Below are 25170 nucleotides of genomic sequence, written 5' to 3'. Positions count from 1 at the left end.
AAGTTCTCTCACGTTCACTTACATCATAAAACTTGCTTCCTCATCTAATTAACTATAATTTAAATTCAAAAAAAAAATTAATGATCAGAATAAATTATCCCACGATCCCCACCCCCCAGATCCCCATCCAAAAGCTTAATTAAGTATTCATGTCACGTGTGGGCAAGTGGGCAAGTCACGTCTGAAGTGGTACTCCTATCTTTCCCCTACTAACATGGGCTTGTCATAAAGCGGACGTCCACCATTTCCACAGCCGTTGTACTGAATTTGCTTCACTTCTCAAGGTGTGATCCAAATTCGGTGTTTTGGATGTAAATTAAAAAAATTTGCGATATTTTGATTAAATAAATATATTATTTTATGATTTATAATGCTTTCGAAACTTTTGACCTCAAATATTTCCAAAAATTGACAATTTTTCTAGAATGGATTTAGCATTTTTTTGACAAAATTTAAATAGTTTATGCCTTGTTTTAATCCCTACTCGGTTTTTAACCTATTTGAATCAAAAAAGTTAAATTTACCCTTTGAAAACATGAAAAAAGCGAGTTATAAAAAATTTTATCAAAATAATCCCCTGAGTAGTTAAACAAAGATCATCTTTGTAGGACATTTTTTGGAAATACTTTCAAAGTTGTGCCCTTATAAGTACTTTCAATTTTTTTTGCTGGGATGTGATGTGCTAAAAAGCATAGAATTTGAAGAAGTGATTAATGATTTTGCCTTATCACAATGGACTGAATAGTCTAAGTGAGCCTGAAACTTAAACGGGCTGCCACTTTAACCTAACGATTTTGCCTGTCTCAAATCTAAAAATGTTTCTCTTCCAACGACATAAATTAGGAGGCAAACCTGATATCAGTATCCCTAACGCCAACTTTTGATGTCTATGAGGAAAGATGATTGAGTCGTAAGAAGTTGGAAAAGAAGTTAGTCGTTTAAAGTTGCTCTGCTCTGTCGCGTTTTCTAATCGGTTTTGTTTTATCGTTACATTTGCCGGTTAAAAGTACCATCAACCACCGATCGATTATAATTTAAATTTGTACCTTTGCTCCTAATTTTTCGCATCTTGTACAAAATAATTAATAAACTGACATTTCTTGAATCCTAATATAATTCTTACATAGATTTTTAATCACTAACCTGTGAATGCGAAGGGAGTTATGTTTGTGGCAAATATTACACTTATCTATTCGCTTAATGCGAGTACCAATAAAAACCTTGTTTATCTATTTTTTATTGTTTATTATAACAAAATAGTGTTCTGTCAAAGTCATAGGGGCCCAATATGCCCAGGGCCTCTAAAAAGTTAAAGACGGCCCTGCTCGGAATTCCTACAGATATTGGATATAGATTAGTGAATTCATTATCATGACGTACTCAATAAAAGCGATTATTGACGTATGGTCTAATAATCTCACAATAACTCTTTAAAAGGAGACCATCATGCTATACTCCAACAAAGGATTTGGAAATCTCTGAGAATATGGCGAAGCAGGGTTGTTTTTTCTCGAAGGTTTTTTCAATGTTATTGGTGACTATGAACTTGTTCGATAGTCGAGTGCCTTCTTCGGAATCCAAATTGATGTTCCTTAGGCTAATTTAAAAAAATTTATGTAATATTTACACAAAATTATTACTTATTGCGTTAAAAATAATTTCAAAATACACAGACTCTCCTCATGGCCCATAGAGCCAGCACATAAAGTTTCGCCAAAATCGGTGCATAGTTCTTGATATTGCACCGTCTTCGGATATTTTGTGAATAAGTGAGTAGATTTTCAATAGGAAAACTTGTGGTATGTTACGTAAATTAACTACAAACCAGAATAAAATTCTACACAAATTAAAAATGAAGATTCACAAAATTCGTATTTCCAACAAAATAGTTAAGCTTTTTAAATTTCTAAATTTCACAACATCGTGATTTTCGTATTGGACCAAAAACTTTTTTGCAATTTTGACTTCCAAGTTTTTCCTTCAAACCTAACAAATTTTCTTAAATTTGTCGAAAAATGCTTACTTAGTTTTGTGATATCAAAAACCGTTAGATTTCCCCAAAAGACATAGCTAAAAAAGCAAAAAAACTATTTTTGTTTATTGAAATATAACCATATTGAAAAAGTTTATTTCACTTAAAATGCATACTTACTAAATTATATTCATTTTAATTGCAATTTTGCGAGACTATGACAATTTTAATTATCAAAATTTTTACTGTGAGTCGTTTGTTTGAAAAAGCCAACAAATAAATTTTGGGAAATAGAGAAGTTTCAAGTTTTTCTTGGAAGCACAATTGTCTCGTACAATGTCAATTAAAAGTGTTGTAGAAAATATGAATGTTTGTTTTAATTGGTTTAAAAGCTGTGAGTTAATGGCAAATTGGTAAACGCGGGAATTTTTGATAATTTTACTGAAAGATCCAAAAATCCATTCTTACTTCCTTGCATTTTTACTGGAAAAGTAGGCAAACAAATTTATTGTTGTTTAATTCAAATTCCATGCATAATTTGTAGATTTTTTTATCTCGCTCAATCATTTGATCTTATCAATTTGAGAACTTTTAGCTAAATTTTTTAAAAATTTATTTTCTTAATTTTTCTTACACACAATATAATTTACATCTTCTTTACAGAGTTCCGAATTTATTGGTTAGTATTTGCTACAAAACTGCGCCACTTAGTGGCGGGAATTACTAGTACAAGCAGAGAAATAATTCTTTCCTCCCAAACGAAATTTTAGACAAAAAATATCGTTTCTCATTTGCTTTTCGCTGTAAGGAAGTTTATTTGGAAGAAAAGTATATACTTTTTGTGATAAACGTTTATTCTTTTCCAGGATGTAAAAACAAACCAGGATCTAAAAACAAACTCAAGAACAGAAAAGCTAATTACATTTTCACATCTTTCTCACTTCCACGAGGTTTTTTAGTCCTTATTCAATTATTTTAGTCCTTTATTCAATTTCATAAATTTGTTAGATTTCGCCTGGACGGGGTATGTAAGGCGGACGTACCGAACACCAAAACACCAAAAGTTTTTTTTACATAACATATATTCCAGATATGTTCGAAAGATTCCGACACCAAAAAGTTTTTTTTTCGTTTTTTTTTACATAACATATATTCCAGATATGTTCGAAAGATTCTGACAAGGTGTTCAACATTACATAATACTATATTAAATTTTTACTATGAAACTGTAAAATGTGTCTTATTACAGTGCTTGATATAATCGAAATGGAGTGCGTTGTTTGTTCAAAAATAATTTATTTTATTGAAAAAATGAAAATTCTGTAACAAACGAATTTTTTGGTGATAAAAGTTTAAAATTTAAGATATTCAAAAAACTCTAACAAAAGAAAAGCTTTTTCGGTACATGTTTTCCAAACGTTTTTTTCTTTGCGGGTAATGTTTAAATTGACCAAGGGTTAGATAAGAACGCAGTTTAGAACAGTTTTTTATAAAGTATTGGCAATTAAATTGGCTTATGGTTAGAAATTCTAGACTCTCCATTCAGAACAAATTAATGATTTGCAAGGAAGCACTAAAGGAAGTACTAAAACTGCCGAATATGAATGGAATTCGAATTACATAGACAAGAATTAAACTACAATAGGTCGGTTTCACATTTTTTAGTATAACTTATTGAGTAATTAACAACATGTCCCCGTTTAACTAATCACCATTTTCAGTTTTTAAATCAATTAAAATAATTAACAAATAAATAAATAAATATTGCACATATGATTTGTTTTTCAATATGATATAAATACTGTCATAGTCTCACAAAAGTTCAACTAAAAAGAATATAATTTAGTTAGTATGCATTTTAAGTGAAATAAAGTTTTATTTTTTGTATTTCAATAAAATATGTGACTTTCGGTACAAAAAAATATTAAACGTTGTTTCTGGTTTTTTCCTAGCTTTGTTTAGGTATTAGTTCGGGGAAATCTAGCGGTTTTTGGTGAAACAATTCTGGCAATGCGCGGACAATCACAATCTCCTATTTCAAACCAAATGAGTGTTATTACCCTTGATAGCGAAAATGACCTTAAAATATTGCTCCAACAACTTCATCGACTCCAAACCTCCCGAGTTTTGGACAAGCAAATTGGCCGAGAGATGGGAGGAGTTCGTAAATAATAACGGCGAATACATAATCGATTAATTTATTTTTATAATTATTGTTTTGTGTTCAAATAAGTTTTGGTGTTACTACATACTTATGGTGGAACTCAACAGAGTAAATAAAGTTGAACTTTAGAAATTATAACTTACCTATCTCTAAATTAGACCAGCTGAGAATAATCACCATGATTATTTGTATGAGTTTAGTTGATATTCTAGCAGCAAGTGAATACCAACACATTCTGCTTACTCTCGTAAATATGTTAATCAATAATTTGTCTAATACCGTAAGGAGCATGTCGTATTATTTCGTTTCCCGTTCCACTTTCTGCAATAAATAAGATGTAAAGCGATGGTTATTGCACAACAAAAATGTTAGATTTTAATTAAATTAAATTATTTGGAATTACTTAAATCAAGGATACTATAAATAGTATGTAGACACCTTATATATATATATATATATATATATATATATATATATATATATATATATATATATATATATATATATATATATATATATATATATATATATATATATATATATATATATATATATATATATATATATATATATATATATATATATATATATATATATATATATATATATATATATATATATATATATATATATATAGCTTCGTTTTCCGTAACATTTCGTTTGGTGATTAAGAGATGAAGAAAAAATTTTAAATTTGTTTTATATTTCACAGCAGTAATGAATTTATTTCGATTACAAAAATAAAGTGTTAAATGAAAGAGAATCCAAAGTAATTACTGACTCGAAGCGCTATACGTGTTTGCAAATTATTTGTTTCATTGAAGTGCTCTTTGGTAAACCACATATTTTGTTTTTTGGTCTAACGTTAATACAAACAAAGCGGATGATTTTCTAAATGTATCCCTCAAACACTAAGCGATTGGCCTTGCGACTTGTTAATGGTCATTACGAACGCAAGGTGGACTGGAAATTGCAATCTTTTGAAGTCAAACGGAAGATCAGTCGGAATCATTGGTATTCGAGGAATACATTCATTTTCACCTGCATACTTTCCGTTAATAATTGTTGCCTGAATCAAATTCGGCATAAGCCTTTTTACCAAAAGTCGAGTTCCGTTGCAAAGTCGCGGTGGATTCAAATTACGCAATTTTAATAACCGTACCAACTTTGAGTTGCAAGTTATGTGGTTTGAGTTGCAAGTTAAAAGTCCGTTGGATAATTTACAACATCATCTGGATTTGTTACCGGATCAACAGATTTGTATGTTACCAAATTGCCAGAAATTTTTGGTTGAATGGTGAAATTCAGTGCGTGTACATCATTATTTTTTGCCGCAAGAATTGCTCGTTGACTTAACCAAGCATAATTCTGATAATTCTAACTAATATTTGGGAAAACATTTTCAATAAGAGCTAACTGAGAGTCTACAAATTGGCAAAAATCGTTGGTAAGCGTAATTAAACCAGTTATCGCATCAACTGGGACTTTTCCATTTCCAACAGCTAACAATTGTTTGGAAAATTGTGCAGCACTTTAATAATTCTGACGTTGAACTCTCATATTAGTGGTTAGCGATAATGTTTTTACGTCATTCCATAAAGGTGATGCCTTCATCTTGATCGAAATGTGGCCAAAATCAATGGAATGACAAACGTTTTCCCTGTTCCTCCATGTGCGTCCAGGAAGAATAGACCACCAGTATTATTGTCTACCGCTTGCATTATTGTTTCGTATACTTGTTTTTGCTTTTCATTCAGCAACGGCACATTATTTCGAACGAATTCCCGCAATGTATCGACATTGTATTGCAGCTCTCGATTTAATTCTTGGTTGAATGCAACGTGCATCGATCGATTTGGTGGAATCATTCCTACTTCAACCAGCTGCTCGTTTGCAATAGTCAAACATTGATCCTCCATCAGAATCAATCCTTCATTGTAGATTTCATAGGGTTATTTGGATATCAGGATTATTCGTTTCAATGCGCAAGCGGTGCAAAATATCTTCACATATGTCGTCTTTGTATTTGTTCCATAACTGAATTGGTTGTGAAGGAAAACATGTGGTGATGATAATTGCGAAAAGCGTTCGTATTTGGTACGCATTTGATGAAATAACTGAATCCGCAAGTTTTAAATCCCAATGAGAATCGTTCTGCAGCAAACCCATTAGTTGACATGCTTCTCGATATGTTTGACATTGGTGCCCATTCACAGTCTTCAAATGCGCGAAGGATTTTGGTCCACGTACATTAACCAACAGCAGTCGCAAATAAAACATTCATCATTTCTAGGATGAACAGTATACATGCGACCTAGTGCATCAGTGGAAAACACCTGTGGCCAATCTGGAATCTGGTTAATGTTGTCGATGGTGGTCTCTCAGCTCGTTGTGCCGCATTAGCCTCAGTGAAGTGAAGTGTTTGGCCATTTTCCAAATGCACTGCTAATTGTACAATATGAATTTGAAAAGAAAATAATCGCCACAATGCTTCATTAGTACTGACATATCTGCCCATTTGGAAGTTACTGATTTCGTCTTTCGCATTTTCCGACGCAATACCAAACACAGCCATGTCACTGCCTTTTGTGACATACTTGTACAAATATTTCATTGATTTCGCCGAATGGTAACTCTAAACGTTTGTATGTGTTTCAAAAATTCGTGACAGAAGCGGGCAATATGGTACAATAAATTCATTTCCGATCTCAATATCTTGATTTTTGACTTTAACTTTGATAGTTCGACCATTATGCGGCGACGATAAACTGGATATCCATCGTTACCTGTGACTGTTTCAGCAATATCGTTTTGTGCACTTTCCATCAGCGGATATCGTTTTGTGCACTTTCCATCAGCCATTCAAGGTGATAATGGATTTAAAGCACCGCACGGTCCATGCACCATCTGTGTTGTTACAATATCGTGTAGATGGGTATCAGTGACTGGATCAGGAATTCCAGCGGTTATGATGTCATCCACTTCATTTGAATGTAATTTGTTCAGCATTCAAATTAGTATATGAGCATGCGGTAGTCCACGCTTCTGCCATTCCACCAAGTACATATAACAACGTGTGTCACCAAAAACTCGATACTTAGTAAGGACATCCATCATAACCTTGAGTTTTTGCTGAAATACTCTGGCGATCTTGCGGTTTTTGGCCCGGTTCCAACTCGCGTTCTGAACCGAACGTAATAAATAAATCCGGAGTTCCAAAATTTCCCAATATTCTGAACATTACCATCTGAATGAATAGCATCACGCAAGTGTATATAGTCCTCAGATCGGGGTATACATATATATGGGAGCTATACCTAAATCTGAACCGATTTCGATGATTTTTTGCACATATAGTTTGTGCTATAGAAGATTACATTTAGCCAACTTTGAGTAAGATCGGTTGATAAATAAATTTATTTATCAAATTTAGAAAAATCGGGCGGTACATATATATGGGAGTTATAGCTAAATCTGAACCGATTTCGATGATTTTTTGCACATATAGTTAGTGCAATGGAAGATTACATTTAGCCAACTTTGAGTAAGATCGATTGATAAATAAGGGTTTTGTGGCCAAATTTGGGAAAATCGGGCAATACATATATATGAGAGCTATATCTAAATCTGAACCGATTTTGATGAAATTTTTCAGACTTGAAGGGCGGTGAAAAAGATTACCTTTTGCCAAATTGGGTGACGATCCGTTTGAAAAAAAAAACGCAACGTGACCCCATTTGTCGAAATCGGGCGATACATATGGGAGCTATATCTAAATTTGATCCGATTTCTTCCAAATTGGGCACAAGGACGAACCTTGTGCCCAAAAAACTCCCTTTACCAAATTTCATCAAAATCGGTTAATAATTGCGACCGGAATCCTGTGAACAACAAATACATGGACAGACGGACGGACACCAAGCGCTAGATCAACTCAGGAGGTGATTCTGAGTCGGTCGGTATATATTTTATGGGGTCTAAAATCAATATTTCTGGTAGGCACTTTTTTGGCAGATCAAACTTATTATACCCTAACCACTATGTGGTTTAGGGTATAATTAAAAATAAAAAGCAACTGAGATGAATTCGAGTTACAATTTTTTGTAATGCGCTATATGTAAAAAAAGATTTTCCTGATTTTCCGTTGAAACTTTTCTTGAATTTTCTGTATGTATAAACCTCACAGAGCCCAACGAATGCAAAACCGAGGAAATCGGTTCGGCAAACAAAGATTTTCCCGCTTTTCCGTTGAAAATTTTATTGAATTTTCTGGCTCGAGACCTTAATCATACATCAACATAACTAGACAATTAATTTTTAATAAAGCAACTAACAGTAGTTCCACACTTGTTCCCAGCAAAAAAAAAAATTGGGAGTTGTTCTAAAGCACAACTTTAAAAGCACTTCCAAAAATCTCCTCACAAAGAAGTTAATTATTTTAACTACACAGGCAGTTGTTATATCCTGCGCCACACCGTGGAACAGGGTATTATAAGTTAGTGCATATCTTTGCCACACCCAGAAGGAGACGAGATAGACACATGGTGTCTTTGGCAAAAATGCTTAGGGTGGACTCCTGAGTCGATATAGCCATGTCCGTCTGTCCGCGAACATATTTTATTAATCAAAGTCTAGGTCGCAGTTTTAGTCCAATGGACTTGAAATTTTACTTGAAATTTTGCACAAGAAGAACAAATGGTACTGTAGTCTAGGTGCCAAATTTGATTGAAATCGGTTCATATTTAGATATAGCTCCCATATATATTTTTCACCCGACTTATATGATCCCTGAAGCCAGAGAAAGTGATTGTTAGAGTTTTAAAACAGTAGGCTCTCAAATTGTTCCAGCAAAAACACATGCACTTTGCATAACGCAGAAAATGCCCTAGTGCAAACAACGAGTATGTATACAAAGGTACAGTTAGAAATGTACAGATAAACAGGTTTTGTGTTCTAAATGCGTTATCAATTAATTTCGTAGATGTGAATAAAGATGTGCATGTGGTTTCGATCGGACATCATGACAACACAGCAAAAACTATCTGATGGTGCGTAGGGTGACCTATTGACTTTTTTAAATATCTGTAACTTTGTTGTTTATGAATATAAGTATATATATATATATATATATATATATATATATATATATATATATATATATATATATATATATATATATATATATATATATATATATATATATATATATATATATATATATATATATATATATATATATATATATATATATATATATATATATATATATATATATAAATATATATATATATATATATATATATATCTGTATATATATATCTATATACAGATATTTAAAAAAGTCAATAGGTCACCCTACGCACCATCAGATAGTTTTTGCTGTGTTGTCATGATGTCCGATCGAAACCACATGCACATCTTTATTCACATCTACGAAATTAATTGATAACGCATTTAGAACACAAAACCTGTTTATCTGTACATTTCTAACTGTACCTTTGTATACATACTCGTTGTTTGCACTACGGCATTTTCTGCGTTATGCAAAGTGCATGTGTTTTTGCTGGAACAATTTGAGAGCCTACTGTTTTAAAACTCTAACAATCACTTTCTCTGGCTTCAGGGATCATATAAGTCCATATCGGGTGAAAAATATATATGGGAGCTATATCTAAATATGAACCGATTTCAATCAAATTTGGCACCTAGACTACAGTACCATTTGTTCTTCTTGTGCAAAATTTCAAGTAAAATTTCAAGTCCATTGGACTAAAACTGCGACCTAGACTTTGATTAATAAAATATGTTCGCGGACAGACGGACATGGCTATATCGACTCAGGAGTCCACCCTAAGTATTTTTGCCAAAGACACCATGTGTCTATCTCGTCTCCTTCTGGGTGTGGCAAAGATATGCACTAACTTATAATACCCTGTTCCACAGTGTGGCGCAGGATATAACAACTGCCTGTGTAGTTAAAATAATTAACTTCTTTGTGAGGAGATTTTTGGAAGTGCTTTTAAAGTTGTGCTTTAGAACAACTCCCAATTTTTTTTTTTTTTGCTGGGAACAAGTGTGGAACTACTGTTAGTTGCTTTATTAAAAATTAATTGTCTAGTTATGTTGATGTATGATTAAGGTCTCGAGCCAGAAAATTCAATAAAAATTTCAACGGAAAAGCGGGAAAATCTTTGTTTGCCGAACCGATTTCCTCGGTTTTGCATTCGTTGGGCTCTGTGAGGTTTATACATACAGAAAATTCAAGAAAAGTTTCAACGGAAAATCAGGAAAATCTTTTTTTACATATAGCGCATTACAAAAAATTATAACTCGAATTCATCTCAGTTGCTTTTTATTTTTAATTATACCCTAAACCACATAGTGGTTAGGGTATAATAAGTTTGATCTGCCAAAAAAGTGCCTACCAGAAATATTGATTTTAGACCCCATAAAATATATACCGACCGACTCAGAATCACCTCCTGAGTTGATCTAGCGCTTGGTGTCCGTCCGTCTGTCCATGTATTTGTTGTTCACAGGATTCCGGTCGCAATTATTAACCGATTTTGATGAAATTTGATACAGGGAGTTTTTTGGGCACAAGGTTCGTCCTTGTGCCCAATTTGGAAGAAATTGGATCAAATTTAGATATAGCTCCCATATGTATCGCCCGATTTCGACAAATGGGGTCACGTTGCGTTTTTTTTTTCAAACGGATCGTCACCCAATTTGGCAAAAGGTAATCTTTTTCACCGCCCTTCAAGTCTGAAAAATTTCATCAAAATCGGTTCAGATTTAGATATAGCTCTCATATATATGTATTGCCCGATTTTCCCAAATTTGGCCACAAAACCCTTATTTATCAATCAATCTTACTCAAAGTTGGCTAAATGTAATCTTCCATTGCACTAACTATATGTGCAAAAAATCATCGAAATCGGTTCAGATTTAGCTATAACTCCCATATAAATGTACCGCCCGATTTTTCTAAATTTGATAAATAAATTTATTTATCAACCGATCTTACACAAAGTTGGCTAAATGTAATCTTCTATAGCACAAACTATATGTGCAAAAAATCATCGAAATCGGATCAGATTTAGGTATAGCTCCCATATATATGTATACCCCGATCTGAGGACTATATACACTTGCGTGATGCTATTCATTCAGATGGTAATGTTCAGAATATTGGGAAATTTTGGAACTCCGGATTTATTTATTACGTTCGGTTCAGAACGCGAGTTGGAACCGGGCCAAAAACCGCAAGATCGCCAGAGTATTTCAGCAAAAACTCAAGGTTATGATGGATGTCCTTACTAAGTATCGATTTTTGGTGACACACGTTGTTATATGTACTTGGTGGAATGGCAGAAGCGTGAACTACCGCATGCTCATATACTAATTTGAATGCTGAACAAATTACATTCAAATGAAGTGGATGACATCATATCCGCTGGAATTCCTGATCAAGTCACTGATACCCATCTACACGACATTGTGACAACACAGATGGTGCATGGACCGTGCGGTGCTTTAAATCCATTATCACCTTGAATGGCTGATGGAAAGTGCACAAAACGATATCCGCTGATGGAAAGTGCACAAAACGATATTGCTGAAACAGTCACAGGTAACGATGGATATCCAGTTTATCGTCGCCGCATAATGGTCGAACTATCAAAGTTAAAGTCAAAAATCAAGATATTGAGATCGGAAATGAATTTATTGTACCATATTGCCCGCTTCTGTCACGAATTTTTGAAACACATACAAACGTTTAGAGTTACCATTCGGCGAAATCAATGAAATATTTGTACAAGTATGTCACAAAAGGCAGTGACATGGCTGTGTTTGGTATTGCGTCGGAAAATGCGAAAGACGAAATCAGTAACTTCCAAATGGGCAGATATGTCAGTACTAATGAAGCATTGTGGCGATTATTTTCTTTTCAAATTCATATTGTACAATTAGCAGTGCATTTGGAAAATGGCCAAACACTTCACTTCACTGAGGCTAATGCGGCACAACGAGCTGAGAGACCACCATCGACAACATTAACCAGATTCCAGATTGGCCACAGGTGTTTTCCACTGATGCACTAGGTCGCATGTATACTGTTCATCCTAGAAATGATGAATGTTTTATTTGCGACTGCTGTTGGTTAATGTACGTGGACCAAAATGCTTCGCGCATTTGAAGACTGTGAATGGGCACCAATGTCAAACATATCGAGAAGCATGTCAACTAATGGGTTTGCTGCAGAACGATTCTCATTGGGATTTAACACTTGCGGATTCAGTTATTTCATCAAATGCGTACCAAATACGAACGCTTTTCGCAATTATCATCACCACATGTTTTCCTTCACAACCAATTCAGTTATGGAACAAATACAAAGACGACATATGTGAAGATATTTTGCACCGCTTGCGCATTGAAACGAATAATCCTGATATCCAAATAACCCTATGAAATCTACAATGAAGGATTGATTCTGATAAACAGGTTTTGTGTTCTAAATGCGTTATCAATTAAGTTCGTAGATGTAAATAAAGATGTGCATGTGGTTTCGATCGGACATCATGACAACACAGCAAAAACTATCTGATGGTGCGTAGGGTGACCTATTGACTTTTTTAAATATCTGTAACTTTTTTGTTTATGAATATAAGTATATATATATATATATATATATATATATATATATATATATATATATATATATATATATATATATATATATATATATATATATATATATATATATATATATATATATATATATATATATATATATATATATATATATATATATATATATATATATATATATATATATATATATATATATATATATATATATATATATATATATATATATATATATATATATATATATATATATATATATATATATAAATATGGCGAAAATTGCAGCCAAATCATGTAATATTAAGACGAGGCGCTACGACATCCAAAATCAACCTCGTGCTATTATCCCATTTCATATAAAAACACTACTTTATTTTTATTTCCTTTTGTACTTATTCTACGTTTAAAACAAGGAATACAAATAAGAAAACATTAAATAAAAACAAACAAAAATTGTTGTTGTAATGTGCTTTTCGGTGCACTTCTATGTACCGTTAGATTGCAAGAGTGTGAGACGCAAAAAGTGAAATAGAAGCAAAAACAATTATATAGAAAAAATAATTTCGGTACATTGAATGAAAACAATAGATCAAGGTTTTAGTTGACTACACATTCTTACGGAGAATACGTATTTTAAGTGAATTGTTCAACGTGTTTTTTCTTTTTGAATTTCGCAATATTGAAATGCCTTTTTTAAGAGAAGAAATATATTAGCTCGGGTATCCTAAATTGCAATTTACAGATAGCATGCTACCTTCAAAAGGAGATTGCCTTAAAGTATTATTTCATAATATGAGAAATGTGAATTTAAGTCTTGACCAAAGTGCGATTAGTGATTAAAGAGTGTTGTATTTTTTGGGATCCCAACACAAGATCCCAGCAAAAAAGTAATGAAAAAGTTCTTTTTGGATCCGGAAGTGGTGCAAAATTGACGCAGAAGCGATGAATTTAACATGGGCTTGTCATAGGACGGAAGTCCTCCATTTCAACAGCCGTTGCACTGAATTTGCATTACTTCTTTAGGTGTGATCCGAATTCAATGTTTTAGATGTAGATTAAAAAATTCTGTGATATTTTGTCAAATAAGTAATTTTTATAGTTTGTTATAATTTTTAGTTGATTCTAATGCTTGTCGGAAACGTTTGACCTCAAATATTTTCAAAAATTCACGATATTTTTTAAGATTGGATTTACTTTTTTTTTCGACAAAATTTAAATGATTTGTACCATTTTATAAATTTTTACTCTGCTTTTAACCATTTTCATAAAGCTCCGTTAGTGTTCCGTTAACTAACCAGCTTTTAAACCGTATTATGGACGAAGCTGTCATCTTGCATATATATTCCATATGCCAGTTATGAACTTAACTGACGAAAATTTTTCAGTTAAAGTTAACTGGAGAGAAGATATTTGCAATTTACTTTCTGTTAACTGGCAGTTAAAGCCTAACGGAGCTACATGAAAATGGCCGTAAAAGTATGAAAAAACCAAGTTAAAAAAATTGAATTAAGAGAACTCCCTGGGTAGTTAAAATAAAGAACATCACTGGAAGTGCTTTTAAAGTTGTGCCTTTGGAAGAACTTCCAAATTTTTTTGCTGGGATATCCATAAAGCTGCAAAAAAGTTATTGGCTTGTATAGCTACGTTTGAAAACGTAGAATGGACATATTTCGTTAAGTGTAAGAATAGAGAAAATGATAAAATGCAGCAATAAAAGGAAAGAGTAAGTGGATGGATTGGAAGACTTATTTGACATTGCACATATGGACGCACAGAAATTAATTAAAATCGAAGAGGACAAGCTATTTTTGATTAAACACATAAGTAAAGGACGTCAGGGCGGTATGGTGGGAGCAGACTTCAGTTTAAAACAACAAGGAAGACCGAATTTTAAAGCGCAGGGAAGATCAAGAAAATCGAAACAGAAAATATGAAGAAGCGCCATCAACTTCAACAGGTAATTATAGATACGTTTAAATATATTAATATTTTTCAAATCAAAATTAAACAGCTTTATTAGTTTACGATATTGAACTTTCTGAAATTGAAGAAGAACAAGAAATAATTGATGAAAGCTTTTCCTATTCCCGTGCTCCTAAATCAATCAAAGCAAAAAACAAATATTAACAGCAAGGCTTGTAGCTGTTTTCGATGAATTGGAAATAAGCCAAAGAGACGCAGTACATATATTGACAGCCGTTATTGATGCTGTAGGGCTTAATGCTTCCGATTACGTACTGAGACGCGTTTCAATGGACAAACAACGTTTTCTTATTCGAACATCAACAAGCCAAAATATTATGAAAAAGTTTTCAGAAAATGACCAGCCTTTAACAATCCATTGGGATTCAAAGCTCTTAACATCCATTACAGGAAAAAATGGAGATCGACTGGCAATAATAGCTACCGCACCGGATTTAGAGCAAATTATAAATATACCCGACATTCCATCAGGTACTGTATTGGAAATTTCTTCAGCTGTATACGATGCTTTAGAAGAAAATGGTCTATTACAAACAATAGAAGCCTTTGTATTTGACACAACATCGTCTAATACTGGTCGTATTAAGGGTGCATGTACGCTTTTAGAAAAAGCTTTAGGACGGGATATTTTATATTTTGGACCCAGGCACCATATTTTGGAAATTGTTTTGGCTGCAATGTTTACAGAGGAAAATCTTGGACCATCCACAAGCCCAGATATCACATTATTCAAAAAATTTAAAAAAGCACTGGCCACATATCCACCAAAACAGTTTTATGACAGGTGTAAGTCATTCAAGGATTCATGAAATAATTGGCGACGATAAAACCGAAATTTTGAGCTTTGCAAACAAGAAACTTGGTGAATCCTTTCCAAGATGCGACTAGAAGGAGTTTTTGGAGCTATTTCTTGGAGGAACACAACTACGCCAGATGGATGGCAAAAGCTATTTATTGCCTCAAAATATTAATTTTTAGACATCAGTTTCCAGAATTAACAAAGGTGGAGTTGAATGGTTTAGTTGAAGTTGTTGGGTTTATAGTAAAATGTTACTCACGCTTTTGATTTAATTCAACTCAAGCTGATATAGCTGCTATAAACGATTTCGAATTTTTAAAGAAAATAAATGACTACAAAAACATTAACCAAAAAATATATGAAAAGGCAGTTTCGAAAATGTTGAATCACCTCTACTATTTAAGCCATTGGCTTTGCTTTATTTGATTACCGACTGGATTATGAAACTAAAAGCAAACTAGTTGCAAAAATGTCTGATGACCATCCAGGAGATGAACTAGAGCAAGAAGACCAAATTTCAAAAAAAAAAAAAAAAACTTTCCATGAGAAAAAAAATTTTAAAGGACTATATAGTTAGAGATGTTTCAGTTATATTAGAAGAGCTTTTCACAGTAAAAACGATCAACGCTTCAAGCGATTTAAAATACCTACAAGTTTCTTCAAAGAAAATCCGCGTTCATGAAAATCTAACAGCGACTTCAAAAGAGGGAAAGAAATTGTTAAAAAATTAAGTGTTGTAAATGACTGTGCTGAAAGAGGAATTAAATTTATTCAGGAATACCATGGCAAAATTACTAGGGATGAACAGAAAAACCAGCATTTGACAAAGGTAATTTTCAATCCATTTTTTTGCTAATTTAAGTACCTCATTTTTAACATTTCAGATCGTGCCAAGCTACAGAAAACAATTTTCAAACCATTCCGATTTAAGGCCTTTAAGCAAAAAATTTGAATTATAAATACTTATTTCTTAAACCAATATTACTAATATTGCAATTTACGAATAACAAGGTACAAAATTAAAATATTGTCAAAAATTTGTCTGTTAAAAAAAAAATAATAATTATACCAAAAATAAAAAACTCTTTTTTCTCTCATTTTTATTGTTCTTGACTTCCAATAATTATGTAACTTGATTTATTTCTATATTGAAGCTAATTACAGAGTAATTTTCAAACATATCATAATATCCTGTATAACTTGGACTTTAACCTCGTTGCGCCTCGTTTTAATGTTATCCGGTTTGGTTCAAATTTTAAGCATAAACTTATAGGACTGAATGTAACCAAATTCCGCACCGCGCTCCGTTGAATTTGCAAAACTAACTTCGTCCATACAATCGGCGGTCACCCTAATATAGCACCCAACAAATTTGAAGGATTTCAGATGGTATCGAAAATGTAGATCAATAAAGTGGTGCAGGGTATAATATAATCGGCCCAGCCCGACTTTAGACTTTCCTTACTTGTTTCAATTAAATTTTTTATAGCTCATTTTTTCATATTTTTTATACCCACCACCATAGAATGGTGATGGGGGTATAATAAGTGTGTCATTTCGTTTGTAACACATCGAAATATCGATTTCCGACTATATAAAGTATATATATTCGTGATCAGGGAGAAATTCTAAGACGATATAAGCATGTCCGTCTGTCAGTTGTAATCAGGCTACAGCCTTCAATAATGGCGCTATCAAATAAAGCAAAGACATTTGGCACAGGTGCGTGTTTTGTTTGCAGGCAGGCCATGTTCGAAGATGGGCTATATCGGTCCAAGTTTTGATATAGTCCCCATATAAACCGACCTCCCGATTTGGGGTCTTGGGCTTTTAAAACCCGTAGTTTTTATCCAATTAGCCTGAAATTTCCGGATTTTGCTTCTTGGGCCTCCAGAAACTGAATTTTTATCCAATTTCCCTGAAATTGCAGATCTAGAGGTATTTTAGGACCAAAGATTGGTGTGTCGAAAATGGGGTGCATCGGTCCATGTTTTGTTATAGACCCCATATAGACCGATCTCCCGATTTTATTTCTTGGGCTTCTAGAAACTGTGTTTAAAACCCGATTTGCCTGAGATTGAAAATCTAGAGGAGTTTTGGGACCATAAAGAGGTGTGTCGAAAATGGTTTGTATTGGTCCATGTTTTCGTACAGCCCCCATATAGACCGATCTCCAGATTTTATTTCTTGGGCTTCTGGAAACTGTATTTACTATCCGATTTGCCTGAAATTTAAAATCTAGAGGTATTTTATGACCAGAAATACTTGTCCCGAAAATGGGATGAATCGGTCCATGTTTTGGTATAGCCCCCATATAGACCGATCTCCCGATATTACATCTTGGGCGTCTAGAAACTGTATTTTCAAACCGATTTGCTTGAAATTGAAAATCTAGAGGTATTTTAAGACTACAAATAGGTGTGCCGAAAATGGGGAGTATCGGTTCATGTTTTGGTATAGCCCCCATATAGACCGATTCCCCGATTTGGGGTCTTGAGCTTCTAGAAACCGTAGTTTTTATTCGATTTGCCTAAAATTGGCAATCAATATGTATCTTAGGACCACAAATAGGTGTGCAGAAAATGGGGTGTATCGGTCCATGTTTCGTTGTAGCCCCCATATAGACCGATCTCCAAAATTTACTTCTTGGACTTATAAAATCCCTAGTTTTTACCCAATTTGCCAGAAATTAGAAATCTAGAGGTATTTTAGGACTATAAAGGGGTGTGTGAAAATGGTCCGTGTCGATCCAAGTTTTGGTATAGCCCCCTGTTAGACACTTGTGTTAAATAGAGACATTCACTCCTTGGAAGTGGCATATCTGTGGGCCAAACATTGAATTTACTAAACGAAAGAAGAATGTTCTAGACATAAAATTTAAAACATAAAATATATTATTAAAGTGAAAAATTATATTGAAATAAATTTCTAAAAACTTTCAAAATATTTATGAAGAAAAGTTAGTGCAGTGTGGCAAGTCATAGTGTTCCATAATAAAATTTAATTCTTGGAAGCTGGCTCTATTACCTGTGGTGTTTCAACGAGGAAATATATTCGAGTTGTGTGCTCCCAGAAATTGTTGAATCTTGTAAGTTGGAAGTTGGCCCAAATACAAGGTAACGTTTTCTATTATTATTACTACAATTTGCATACCCAAACCGAACCATTGGGTAAGGAATTTGTCCCATCGCATATTGGACAAATTCCAGGGCTGTCAAAACAGGCAGTCCTCAAACATTGGCGACCGTGACAGGACAATTATTCAGTGGCATTGGATCATTTTTAAATATTCTGAATTTACTAAAATTCAATAGCTAGTGTCTCAATACCACGAAAAAGCATTTTTTACAATTCGTGTGGTTACATAATAGCTAGAACACATTATTGGAATACATTTGTTTTTGCCCCTGGAAATTTTACGCCATTTTTAAATTGCATTCTGTAATATTTTGTGCCGCGAATAAAATCATTTATGTTTTTGGCCCACATCGAATTTCCACCATTTTCTTAATTTTGATTTTTCACATATTGGATTGTTGTTGGAATTTCAAAGGGCAATCACATCGCATACATTGCAATCCTCACATAGGAAATAAATTGCCTCGGTGAATTTTTTACAACAACATTCAAATTATCAACCATATTATATTGATTCTGTCTCAAAATTTAAATTTATTGGGAAGTACATTTTCGAAGTTTTTGTATAAATAATTTTGAACCAAAAAATATACAATGCCAAACAGTGAAGAGATTACACAGCCAAGCCCATCGCTTGAAGAATTAAAACAGCGTCGTGCCTCATCGAAAAGTAGTATTACCCGGATCAAAAATGTTGTTGAAGGGAAAAATACATTGTCTCATACTGAATTAGAATGTCGATTGGGCATTATTGAGTCATACTACAAACAGGCTTCGTATTATCAGAACCAAATTGAAAGGCTGTCTCCTCTAGACGATGGTAGGGCTGATATAGACGAACTTTACATCACTATTAAGACTAAACTTTTAGATCTCATTGGTAGTGGCAGGCGACATAGTATTGCTGAACAATCTTTTTCTGTCCCTCAACACTCATCAAGTCGTCTTCCTAGCTTGAAACTTCCTAAGTTTGATGGAAAGTATTTAGAATACAAAAATTTCATAAATACTTTCAACAATTTAGTCCATAAAGACCCAAATTTTCCAGTGACGGAAAAATTCAACCACTTGCTTTCGTGCCTCAGTGGTGAGGCCTTATCAACAATTAAAGCGTTTCAAGTCACAGATGAAAATTATCAAAGTGCCCTTGATAGACTCAAAGAGAGGTACGATAATGACACACTGATCTTTTTGGAAAATGTGACATCAATGTTTAAAATTTCTAAATCAAGTAAACCTGCCCCAAAGCAATTAAGAAATATTGTAGACACTATATCAGCCCTTTATAGTTCTTTAAAATCACTTGGCTCATATGAACAAATTTGTGATGCATTCATAATTCATTTGGCGATGAGCAAGGTTGACCCGGAAACGAAACAGAAATGGGATGAGTTTATTGAGTACACAAAATTACCTTCGTGGACTGATTGCTGCTCTATGTTGGACAGACGTTGTCAACAACTAGATGCACAGTGCCGAAGAACATCCAAACAACAGAATCCATCTACCTCATCAAATTATTCACATAATAATCAACCTTCAAAGCAGCACTCATTGCTGGCGAAAAATATGGCTCAAGAAATAATTTGCAATCATTGCTCAAAATCTGGTCATTTTATAACAACTTGTCAACGATTCATTGTTGTGACTCCAAATCAACGAATGGAGCAAGCAAAGCAACAGAAACTTTGTCTCAACTGTCTGGCAAAGGGACCCATGTATATGCAGTGTCCATCTCGATATTCATGCAGATTTTGTAAACAAAAACATCACTCGCTTTTACATAAGCAAGAGGAGCAAGAAGAAACTCCGACTACGTCATCTGCCTCAACTCACGGTACATTTCGACAAAATTCTGACTCACAAACAAGTAATGTTATTTTAGCGACTGCTTTGGTTTTAATTCGAGATTCTGAGGGGAATTTTAGAATGGGGAGAGCACTTCTGGATTCTTGCTCTCAAGTTAATTTCATAACGGAATCTTTCTCAAATTCACTCAATTTACGGAAATCGAAAAATACTATAGATATTTTGGGAATTGGTGCTTCTGGTGTAAAAGTGTCATACAGAACGCAAAGTACTGTCCGATCTCGATTAAATAATTTCGAATTGTCCCTCGATTCCTTAATTTCCCCAAAGATAACTGGCTATCATCTTGATGAGAATTTATCGATAACGGATTTCAATCTACCCAACAACATTGAATTAGCTGACCCTGAATTCCATCGTAGGCGTGGTATCGATATGTTACTTGGTGCCGAGTCATTTTTCTCACTTCTTTCTGTGGGACAAATTCGTCTTGGGGAAAATCTACCGACTTTACAGAAGACACTTTTAGGGTGGATTGTTTCCGGAAAATATACAAGTAATCATTTGAATCGACCCTCAAAAACAAGTTATGTTGTCTCAGAAGATATATCAAAAATCAATAATAATGTCGAAATGTTATAGAAATTAGAAACAACAGGAATGCGAAAATCATTTCATTAAAAATGTAGCGGTCCAAAATGAAAGAAGAATCGTTGTGAGATTGCCTCTTAAGGAAGACCCAATGGTTCTTGTTGATTCAAGAGACATAGCTCTTCGTCGTTTTCTTTCTATTGAACGAAAATTAAATAAAAATTCTGAATTGAAGGAACACTACTCAAAGTTTATGAAAGAATATGAAGAGCTAGGACATATATCTCCAATAGAAGAAAAATCGATTTCTTCTCCAAACTATTACATTCCCCATCATTGTGTTTTACGACCTCGAAGTGTCTCGACCAAACTTCGTGTGGTTTTTGACGCATCATGCAAATCCTCATCTCAATTGTCTCTTAACGATATCATGATGGTTGGTCCCACAATTCAAAATCATTTACTCATAACTTTGCTGCGCTTTAGATGTCATAGGTATGGCCTCACAGCCGATATTGAAAAAATGTATCGGCAGGTATTGGTCCATCCTGATGATCGACATTTGTAACTGATTTTATGGCGTGATAATTCTAACAGTTCTATTAAAACATATACCCTGAATACTGTCACATATGGAACTGCATCTGCCCCATATTTAGCAATACGAAGTCTTCATTATGCCGCTGAACAATTTCCCAATTCTCACGAATGTGGCAAGGCTGTTGTCACAAAAGATTTCTATGTTGATGATATGATTACTGGTGCTGATGATTTGCATACATTGCAACTCATCAAGAAGGAGGTAACAGAAATATTGACTCATTCAAATTTCTCTCTCTCAAAATGGCATAGTAACTGTCTCAATCTAAGCTTAACTGATGCTGGTATAAAAGAGGTTCGAATTGACGACGATTCTACTAGCACATTAGGAATATCGTGGTACACCTCAGATGATACTTTCCGCTTTGAATTTCGTCCATCAAAATTGTATTCGCATAATACGAAAAGATCGATTCTGTCTCTTACATCTACGCTTTTTGACCCGATGGGCTTACTCAGCCCTCTAATAATTAAATCAAAAATTTTGCTACAAAAACTTTGGATTTTAAAATGCGATTGGGATGAATCTGTGCCTCAAGAAATTGATACAGCTTGGACTAATATTTTGGCTGATTACCATAAGCTGCCCCAATTAAAAATTTCTAGATTCATTCGTTTAACAAATTTGATTGATCTACAAGTACATGGATTTGGAGATGCCTCGACTAAAGCTTATGGCTGTTGTCTCTATTTCCGCTGCGTCGATTCATTCGGCAATATTGTTACAAATCTAATAGCATCAAAATCTAGAGTTGCCCCACTAAAAACAAGACCTTTGCCGCGGTTAGAATTATGCGCGTCATATTTACTTGCAATTTTTTGGAATCAACTAAAAGATCATTTCGATTATTCTATTTCGAAAATACATTTCTGGTCTGACTCGCAAATTACGTTACATTGGATCAGAACTCATTCATCAACTTTATCAACTTTCGTCGGTAATAGAGTTTCTGAAATCCAAAATTTATCAAATTATATATATTGGCAATATATACCTACAGACCAGAATCCTGCAGACTTAGTGTCACGAAGTTGCTCAGCTATCGAACTGGATAATTCTAATTGGTTTATCGTTTCTACGATCTTCCGAATCTGAATGGCCACCGTTTGATGGTCCGAATATCAGCGAAGAAGAAATGACAATAGAAAAAAGGAAAACAATTTTACTCGCGCAACAAGAAGATGTGCCATATATAGTTCAATTTAGCAACTATTTGAAATGCCTCAGAATTTTCTCATATATTTTCCGATTTCAGTCGAAAAAACTTAGAAACTGCCTCACTATATCTCCTGATGAACTGAATCATTCACTTCATCGTATTATTTGGGCGATTCAACGTCACTATTTTTCGAATGAAATTAAGCAAATAACCAGCTCTGGGACTTTATCTAAACATTTATCGTCTTTGGCTCTCTTCATAGAAGAAGTAGATGGAGTTGAATTAATTCGTGTTGGAGGTCGACTTCTAAATTCCGACTTACCCCAAGATATGAAGTTTCCATTCCTTCTCCCTAAATCTGACCCATTCGTTAAAGTCATGGTAAATCATTTTCACCAATCAAATTACCATGCTGGCCCTAGAGCTCTGGTGTCATTAATACAACAACAATTTTGGATCATCAATTGTCGCTCGTTAGCAAGACAAGTAGTTTAGAACTGCATACATTGCACTCGATATAAGCCAAAGCTTTTGACTCAGGTGATGGGAAATTTGCCAAAGGATCGTGTATCTGGCTCTCGTCCATTCCAGGTTGTTGGTGTTGACTTCGCTGGCCCGATTGCAACGTATCTCAGAATTAGAGGGAAAACGCCCTACAAATCGTATATAGCTGTTTTTGTATGCTTTACGACAAAAGCTGTCCACCTAGAAGCTGTTTCCGACCTTTCGAGTGATGCTTTCATAGCAGCTCTCAAGCGGTTTATTGGTCGAAGAGGTCTTCCATCCAAAATATACTGCGATAATGCCACAAACTTCATTGGTGATGAGTCTAAATTAAAGGAATTTCACTTAGAGGAAACAAAATCCAAAATCGAATCATTTTCTGCCTCAAAACATATTGAATTTGTATTTATCCCACCCAGAGCACCTCATTTTGGCGGTTTATGGGAGGCGGCGGTCAAATCGGCGAAAGGTCACTTATTTCGCACTCTTCCAAATGCACGTCTCACATTTGAGGAATTATCCACAGCTTTAGTGGAAATAGAGGCCATTATGAATTCTCGCCCAATTTCTCCAGCTTCAACTGACCCCAATGAGCTTCAAGCCCTTACGCCGGGACATTTTTTAATTGGTTGTCCTTTACTCAGTTTACCAGAAAGAACAAATTTTGACTCAGATATCTCCCATTTGCAATCATGCACACAGAAAATAGAGTGGTTGGAATTCTGTTGTAGTTATGAACATTCTACATTTAGAATTAAATATAGGTTGTTTATACCAATTTTCTGTATTTACATTTATTTGTTCGTAACTGCAACCATTTGGTGGGATGTTCAACAGATTTTCAGTCGTGCCACAAGATAAATGGTTGTGGCAACCAAATCTACCTCTTTCGAATAATTTTCAGTCAAATTGGTTGATGCGACCAACCGTTGGGAAATTTTTTAACTATCATTTAGTAGCCACCATTATCACATAGAATTCACAGCCGAATGGCATTTGATTTTTTAAATGTCATTTGTGTCAATAAAATTAATTGAAGTAAAAAATTTATTTTTTTCGAACTTTTAAATCGAAGCAACAAAATGGGACAAAACCGTCGATTATTATCAACTATTCACAATGAGTGGGACAGCAACACATTATAATTGATCTAAGAAGAGGATGTTTCATGTGAATAATGGTTTGTATTCGAAATATTTCCGAATTTCTAGCATATAAACTTGAAGGTTGTGTTTCAGCTTGGATCCGAACGTTTGTAAGAATTAAAATAGCGGGCAAGTTGAAATAAAAAGAAAGCAAGTCTGAAATCCGGAGGGCCCGACTATTATTGCCAAGATATTTAATGAATTGTGGGTTTTTGAACAATATTTGGGTAAAATGTTTGTTTTCTTGACATTTGTCGTTTCCCCATCGAACCAACATACTCGTAAATATACATATATTGGGGCTATATTTAAATTTGAATCAAATTTGGCACACATTTCGAAACTATGGCATCTGTGACGATTCGTTTTAAAAATTTACCTATAACGCTAAGTCTACTCTTTGTGCAAAATTTCACGTAAATCGGAGTAAAACTTTGGCGTCTGTGCTCATATGGGTGTAAACCTGTCGAAAGCTATATTTTGGAGCTATATCTAAATCTGGACCGATTTCAGCGAGATCTTTTTACTAAGCTATGGGGTATAATTATCGTACGTGTCATGGTCACCTAATGGGAATGAATTTGTTATATGTTTCGTTTATTTACATTTGTATTCTATAATTATAAGTTTTATTACACGTATGACACTAT

At 34.0% G+C, this 25170-nt stretch overlaps 4 protein-coding genes, 1 long non-coding RNA gene and 2 pseudogenes across 5 annotated transcripts in view; 5 read left to right on the top strand and 2 right to left on the bottom strand.

Moving 5' to 3' along the window:
• Positions 1-25170, bottom strand: part of LOC142239842 (uncharacterized) — a 214059-nt gene that overhangs the window by 168580 nt on the left and 20309 nt on the right. Inside the window, exon 2 of the mRNA XM_075311600.1 lies at positions 4280-4457. Coding sequence (XP_075167715.1) covers positions 4280-4427 — 148 coding nt within the window. The 5' untranslated portion in view covers positions 4428-4457. The remainder of the gene's footprint in view (positions 1-4279; positions 4458-25170) is intronic.
• On the bottom strand, positions 5747-7250 carry LOC142239841 (uncharacterized; annotated as a pseudogene).
• LOC142239840 (uncharacterized) lies at positions 11649-12611 on the top strand (annotated as a pseudogene).
• On the top strand, positions 19306-21162 carry LOC142239839 (uncharacterized). The gene has a single exon (XM_075311599.1). It carries the CDS (start codon positions 19306-19308, stop codon positions 21160-21162), a length of 1857 nt encoding a protein of 618 aa, XP_075167714.1.
• On the top strand, positions 21263-23366 carry LOC142239838 (uncharacterized). Its single transcript, XM_075311598.1, has 3 exons — positions 21263-21606; positions 21709-22649; positions 23134-23366. The coding sequence occupies exons 1-3, from the start codon at positions 21263-21265 to the stop codon at positions 23364-23366; spliced, it is 1518 nt and encodes a 505-aa protein (XP_075167713.1).
• Positions 23415-24236, top strand: LOC142239836 (uncharacterized). The gene has a single exon (XM_075311597.1). It carries the CDS (start codon positions 23415-23417, stop codon positions 24234-24236), a length of 822 nt encoding a protein of 273 aa, XP_075167712.1.
• LOC142241553 (uncharacterized) lies at positions 24414-25011 on the top strand. The gene is made up of 2 exons (XR_012723687.1): positions 24414-24555; positions 24614-25011. It is a non-coding gene; the product is annotated as an uncharacterized LOC142241553 (long non-coding RNA).

This window comes from Haematobia irritans, chromosome 5 (genome assembly GCF_050003625.1).
Source record: "Haematobia irritans isolate KBUSLIRL chromosome 5, ASM5000362v1, whole genome shotgun sequence".
NCBI classification, from domain to species: Eukaryota; Metazoa; Arthropoda; class Insecta; order Diptera; family Muscidae; genus Haematobia; species Haematobia irritans.
Note: the sequence above shows the minus strand (reverse complement) of the source record. Positions and strands in the feature narration are given on the sequence as shown.